Here is a 7,409-nt window from a genome sequence, read left to right on the forward strand (position 1 = left end):
GTTCAAAGTTAATGTAAATTTTATTGCTGAAGTTTTATTATATAGCTACGAATGGTTGTTAGAGTATTGAACACAACATGAAATTTTGTTTCAAGTTGTGTTTTACAATTTTATACTCAGGTATGAGTATTTTCATTATATACTTATTACTTAACTATTACACCCTTTTTTCAACTCATGTGTTCTTTTAGTATTTTCGATAAGCAGCTCTTCAAGATGTGGGTGAGTAAAAATAAAATTTCAACAAAATGTTCTCCAAAGTTAACTTTATACTTTGCTATTTTAGGTGCAAAAAAATGAGACACTGCTACAGAGACATGCTGGATACTTTATTAGATAGAGAAGAGGCCGCATGCATAGAAGATGCGGCAATTGGAACCAGCACGGTAAGGCAGGAGTTATATGAAGAGTAATTAAATCAAAACAATAATTATAAGAAAATTCCTCTCAGATTACAGTATTCTTGAAGGCCTTGAAAAAATATTGCGGTGAACATATCGAAGTAAATAATGAATATGTTACTTATGAAGGAAGGCATCTTTACGAGGTAAATATAGACATAAAGTTATAACTAAGCTGGTGTTAAACATCCTATATAATTAATTACGAAAGGATCATATTTTTGCCATTCCAAAATTGTAAATGATAACCTGCCCAGAAAGCAGACATGCTGTGCCCTTATTTCCGACGGATAATATCCGCCTTTTACTGCCATTAGATCTATAAAACAAATTGAGTTCCAAAACGTACTATCTAAAATAATTCAGTCAACATTCAAAATATTATACAAATAAAATCTATCAGTCAAAACGTATTTATAAATTCATTCAGGTGGTCCTGAAAAGCAATAAAGAAAGTGCAAGGCAGGAAGATCAGAAGCCAGTGCTGGTGTTGGAAGCGGGTCAGCAGGGCGGCACCGAGCCAGTGATGCTGGCTCTCTACGTGATTGAACAACTCGTCGCTTGCCAGGAGTACAACGAATTGATTGACAAAGTGCGCTGGGTGATACTGCCGTGTACCAACCCCGACGGCCAGGAGTATGCGAGATTTGTAAGTGATATTTTTTTTTAAATAAACAAAGACGCCTTTAGCGCTGAAGGGGTAGGCTTAAACTTTTCGTCATGAGTGTTCCATTCCATGACGTGATAAGGAACGAGCCAACATCAGACTCCGGGTTGATTCGGAGTAAAAAAAAACTAATATCAGTTTACCCGACCTGGGATTCGAAGCGGGGACCTTTGAGCCAGGGACCTGCCTTGCACGCAATACAATAAAATAACCAAGACGGATCATTGCAAAAAAATTACAAAAATATAAATATGAAATTTTGTGATCATTTGGCTTTGGTACGCAGGTAGATGATAATATTATGGTGGATTCATGTATACTTAGGCTAATTTTTAATTCGGAAAATTGCATAGCGGGCCTGTTATTAGGAAAGGTCTATCATACATGTAACGACGCAAGCAATACTTAAATGTCTAAGTTCATAAATAAAGTAATAGCTTTTTAAAAATAAAGGTTTATTAATAGACTTTTAACAATAAAGGATTCCTGATCTTTTTAACCTGTTCACTGTAATAAAACTATTTTTCGGATTTTATCGCGGTTTTGTATATTATGATTTCAAAGACTTTACAGCCTTCATGGTTACGAGGAAGACTGAGGTGTTGGTCGACCGAAAAGTCAAATTTGTAATATCTACCTACAATTTACAATTTTACAAATAGTTTTACTTCAATGTCTCACATTCGCTTAAACATATGAAAATATTATTCCTATATACTGTTTCATTCAATTCACTCAGTGGCCTAGTTGTGTTACGGTACGACCGCGATACTGAGGTCTCGGGTTCGATCCCCGAGTCGAGCAAAATGATATTGGGATTTTCTACTCAAACTTAGCCCGGAGTCTGAAATTTGTGCCCGATATGGTGATAAGTTCACCCTTTATCGCATAATGGGATGGAATACACACTGTGGAAAGTGGATGCACCAGTTACGCCTATGCCTATGCCTTCGTAGATGAAAGGCAAGAGTGTGTTTATTAGTATTGAAAATAAAAGTTAAATTGCAAAAGTGAATTATTTTAAGTTTATTGCTCATTAAAAAAGGAATATTGGCAAAGAAGGACCTTTCTATACTGTTAGTTATTTGGATTGGAATCCTCACTAACAATAGTCTATGCTAGTAACTGGAACTTAGACATCATAATATCATCATCATTGTCCAGTTATTATAAAAGCTGTTATTCATTTAATTTTTATATTTTTGACTACTGATTATTTTTTATTTGACCGAACTTACAATAAACTCAACTGACATGACTTCGCAAGTTTGGTTATCATGTTAAACTATACATTGCACATTATACAAAACTACAGATCTCCCACGCGCGCCAACTGTGTAAAATTAAAGCCACACCTACACTTTTGGTGTTTTTGTTTCTAATTTTGGTATTTTCTCTGAAATAATCCGTCTTATAATATCATAGCCTAATGAAAACAATAAAAAGTGATTATAAATTATTTTATTATACACTTCTATCATCTATGACGATAGGTACATGTATGTTGCTAACTTAAGAGAGCTTCGACTGTCCATAAGCTATGCCATCTCTATCCATAACAAGTTTATTGCTGCTACTGTGCGTGTAATTAGACATAAAGTCCCATAATGCTTGGTTACAAAATTACACATAAATACACTTTTGAAGTAATTCAAATTAGTAGTCAAACATAAATAATAATGAAAAATAATAATATTTAAATATATAAACAACTTTCCAGAACCACATGCTCTGGAAGAAGAACTTAAGACCATCAGATGACCGTCTTAGTTTCGGCGTAGACATCTCTCGAAATTTCGACACACAATGGGGCTCGTGTCCACGAGTCGACAGCGGATTTTCGCAAATATTTCCCGGACTAGCACCCGCGTCCGAAAACGAAACTGTATTTATCAAGAACGTATTATCGAAATACAAGAAAGACGCGAAAGTATACGCATCAATAAAACGGGACGGACATTCAATTGGCTACCCTTATGGGTACATGAAATCCAACGCGCCCAATAATGTGTTACTTATAAAAGTGTCCGGCGAAGTTGCGTCTAAAGTAAATCAGAGGACCGGCGGCGTCCATTTGTTCCTCAACAACAGCATATACGAGCTGGAAGGCAAGCCGTATTGCGGGCACAGCGTCGACTACGCTTATGATCTCGGCATACCATTGTCGTTCGACATGCGAGTGTTCCTCGGGAACGATAACCGCATCATGACAAAGTTTCAAACACTGCCCCGCGGCTACGAGACCTCGCTCAGAAACGGATACTTCAGTGCCATCAGGGAACTTTACAACGCAATCATAAACGAGAAGAAATACGGCAGGATATACTAATAAACGTTTTAGCTAATAATTGATTTCACTCGTTCCACGTAAAGCCTATTATGTTATTTGAAGGTAACTTAAACGAGCCGAAAAAGCTTTACAGCCGGTATATATCATCAATTAAGCGCCTCTGCATGAGGAGTTTTAAATTGAGCATGAAAATCTTCAACTGGGTCAAAATTATGTACGTACCGGGTTCGGCATCTATCGCGATACAATATTTATTTAGTACATAATGGTGTATCTACGTTGGAGGAGTCACTTTTCCACTTTTCGGTAGGATGTCGGTCATGCGCGGTGGTGGCACTGAAACGCGCCTGCGTTAGGGGTGGGGCCCGTGGCCGTACAACCCGCTGCCACTCTGTAGTCGGCCGCGGTGGCGGACAGGCGCCTAGCTCCTAGTGCCTCTTGTACTCGCTGAACCTCTGGCATCTCGACTTAGACAACTCCGCCGCCGCTCGCGATACCAAACCAACACATTATATTTTTCCGTTTCTTAATTTCACATTCCGCATATGATTTCTTGTTGGCGTTTTATTTGTAGTGATTTTGAATTTTTTAAGTTGATTTTTTAATAAAATAATAAGTTTTAAAATATTACATTTTATTGTTTTTTGGTAAAGTCATTAATTTGTGTTTAAAAAATGACGGGGCCGTTGCAGTCTGATGACGAGGCGCCAATGCGAGGTAAGTTGCTAAAGAAAAACTTGTTTCAGAATTTGACGGTGTTTTGGGGAAAAATATAGGGAATTGTTAGGTGAAAAGTAAAGTACGGATGGGCGGAAGGCGGTCCCGAGTTCCGACGGCAACAGGTTGCACCGAGCGACGGGCGGCGAGCGCTACGGAACCATCTCCCGCCTGCTCCGCGTTTCTATTAACTGCTAATAAACACCCCTGATACCAGACTTTGCACTAATTAGCGATGAGAGCCTCGTTACGTTAAATTTCTTACCAAGTTCAGTAAAATTTTCGCTGATATTACACTTTGGCTCATTTTCATGTCGGGAAAACGGGAAATCTTGCTGTAAAATGTTTTACTATCTGAGTTTGATAGTAATTTATGATTTTTAAACTCCTGAGCTACATATTGGCAAAAAAACAAGAGTGTTTTATGGCCTGAGCATATCCATATGAATAACTTTTTGAAGAAGAAAGTAATGTGGAATTTTATTGCTTTAAATTCTAATGAAAAAAACTTCCTTATTATCGCTTTTTATGGCTCACTCGGGAATGGTTTTAAAGAGTTGTAGATCATTTTATGTAACTAACCTTATAAAATGGTATTTTCCAAAAAAATAAAATTTAAAATATATGTTTTGTTCGGAGTACTGGTAAAATTTTCGTTTGGAAAAGTAAAAAGAAATAACGGTTTGAATTACGCTAAAACTTACGAATATTATAACACCGTCCAAAATAAGAACTAAAATTTAATAATTCTCTTGCATCTTGAAAATACGTAAAGGTTCGTAATAATTAATTATGCTGTTAACGGGAATGTTACTACTATCATGAGAATATTAAAATAGTTTAATGATTTTTGAAGTTGCATCACTGATATCCAATTATTTAATATGCCAGAAAATATACGCGTTTAACAAATAATTTAATATAACTGAATTAAAATAATTATTCCGGACTGAATAAAAAATACATATTCATTTAATCATCAAGAACTTAAATTGAAAAATAAAACCTAATAAAGTTGGAAATTAAATGTCGATCTTCATTTGTCTATATTAAATTCATTGCGTTTAAGGTGACTTAAAATTATGCAATGTCCATAATATATACTTCTGTCGATCGTAAAATAAAATATAAATCTCTTAGATTTATTTTACTTGTTGGAAAATTTGTAAAATTTATTATGTCGCTTATCGGAGAAGGAATGCGATGCAAGAAGCTTCAAGATTTTAATATCTAGTCTTTGTCTTTAAATATTGTTACAAGTAAATGAATCTTCCCTTCCGGATTTTCTTCGGAAGATTTTCCTTTTTTTATTTCGGTAAATGCCAGGAGCTTGATTCTCAATCCTTTTTGTATTTTTTCTTTGGCGTTACATTTTTAACATTCTTGATTCCGATCTGTGCTCGAAATTTTCTTTTCATTTAATCCATAATGTTCTGCACAATGCACATGTTTCTTGTGCTGATTTTATTGGCTTCTTCTACCTATGTATTGGTAATTCGAGACTTTAGAACTGTTTTCTTTGAAATTTATTGGTATTTAAAAGGAGATATTAATTTAATTCGGTTGTAGTTTTTAATAAAATTATGATTTCTAGAATTTACGCGAATGTTACATATTGATATATAACTATTATACGGATTTTATCCCGTTTTTTTATGTTATAATTCTGTCCTCACTTAAATTATAATATGAAAAACCGCAAATAACTCTGAAGAATAGTTTTATTTCGGTGTCTTAAAAAAATTCTAGGAATTACTGAGAAAAAGACCTATCGTTGTTAATTATACTTATAACGTAGATTTTGTACTTATGTTTGATATTTTGCACAATACAACGTATTTACCTTCACAAAGACTTAAAATATTACTTCTTCGCCACCTGATGGTGTGTCAATATATTTTTATTCTATGTTTATAGCATCTAAATCTAAAATGAATTGTGTGAAATGTTATAAAATTCTTTGTAGCTATTATTTATGCGTAATATCGCTGTAGTTCTTTATATTCTTTGAATACAATGTCCACGGCATACGGCCAGCATAATTCCTAATTTTATTACTTATTTTTTTAAGACAAAATAATCTTTACAAATTTTAGCGAAATTTCCTCACAATTTTATTTACAATTTTACTAAAATACTTTTCCGTATTAAATATTAGAACATAAACAGTTTGAACAACTATCCTCCACACAACCTCTGGTATAAAATGTTATCACTGATCGATGTAACAGTTGTAAAGGTGGGTTGACAGTAAAGTTCGTGTGATAAGGTATCGATCGCTGTTTCGCCGCACGTCCGAGATAACAACTATGCGGGTGTTTGACGACGCAAGCCCACATGTCACTAATGCATACTTTTAACGTTTACGGGGACATGTTTTTGGCGTCTCTTTGTTTAGAATATCAGGTAGCCTATGTTTGAATCCCGCTGCAAGAATAAAGGCTGGTATGGGTTTTGTGGTGTGTAGTTAACAATAGTGCACCGATATTGTTTTTTTATTTAGGTCTTAACATCTTAATTATTCTATCTCTAGCCATGATGCCAAGTTATTGATAGTATTGAGTGTAATAAAATTTCTGCGTTTTTTTATCTAAATAAAAAATATTCACAGTATTTAACTGGAAGATTTTATTCTTATAGAGTTAGTATACAGGGAAACGTTTGTTTAGTTTTAGTGGAATTTTTGAAGTTCACTTGTAAAAGCTTAGCGGGCCACATCCAAAAGCGGAGCGGGCCGCAGGTTCGGTATACCTGAGCTAGTGGGTCATTTAGCCGTGGGGGATGATATTTCCATGGACACTAAAAATGCCAGGGGAGTCGTGGTAGCCTCATGGACCTTTAAAAAATCATTGAGAATAATTATGAGAGTATCCAATTTTTTTGGCTGCTGCAAACACACTAATGTCGACTACTTGATAAGGCAGCGGTAGTTAATTGTATTAATTTGTGACTAAAACGCTATGTTGGGCATTTCTGACTGGGTTTTACCATCTTAAAAATTACTCAGTCGCAGAGTCGCCTTATTCAGAGTTAGGAAGTTGGCGATGTGATATTCCCGTGCCTCGGAAAGACCGTAAAGCCGTTGGTCTTGCGCCTGATCTCTCTCCGGTCATGTCTGTTTGCCGTCTCATCAGACTACGAGAGTAAAGAAACAGAGAGTTCACCAGTTTATTGCTCACACTTGTGCACTATAATATCTACTGCGTAGGAGCTGATCTCCTTGGTCGAGATTGGCTGAAATGGCCAAAATTCGGTTAGGAAGGAATTATATTGGGCGTAGACTTACTTTATATTGGTCTTTAGAATCATTCTTTTTTTTTCAATAAAATCGGCA

At 35.4% G+C, this 7,409-nt stretch overlaps 1 protein-coding gene across 1 annotated transcript; it reads left to right on the forward strand.

Annotated features, from left to right (window-relative positions):
* Position 1: 1 nt before the first annotated feature.
* LOC115443255 (zinc carboxypeptidase A 1) lies at positions 2–3,416 on the forward strand. The gene is made up of 6 exons (XM_030168581.2): positions 2–120; positions 192–222; positions 287–386; positions 452–547; positions 832–1,050; positions 2,789–3,416. The coding sequence occupies exons 1-6, from the start codon at positions 78–80 to the stop codon at positions 3,395–3,397; spliced, it is 1,098 nt and encodes a 365-aa protein (XP_030024441.2). The 5' UTR covers positions 2–77; the 3' UTR covers positions 3,398–3,416.
* Positions 3,417–7,409: the final 3,993 nt, after the last annotated feature.

The sequence above is a fragment of the Manduca sexta genome, chromosome 16 (assembly GCF_014839805.1).
Source record: "Manduca sexta isolate Smith_Timp_Sample1 chromosome 16, JHU_Msex_v1.0, whole genome shotgun sequence".
NCBI classification, from domain to species: Eukaryota; Metazoa; Arthropoda; class Insecta; order Lepidoptera; family Sphingidae; genus Manduca; species Manduca sexta.

Excerpts from the sequence above, each read along its gene's own strand:
- LOC115443255 (XM_030168581.2), top strand. The coding sequence starts at position 78 with ATGAAATTTTGTTTCAAGTTGTGTTTTACAATTTTATACTCAG. Across the intron at positions 121-191 it reads TTTTACAATTTTATACTCAG|TATTTTCGATAAGCAGCTCT; the intron begins GTATGAGTATTT and ends GTGTTCTTTTAG. Across the intron at positions 548-831 it reads AAGGAAGGCATCTTTACGAG|GTGGTCCTGAAAAGCAATAA; the intron begins GTAAATATAGAC and ends AAATTCATTCAG.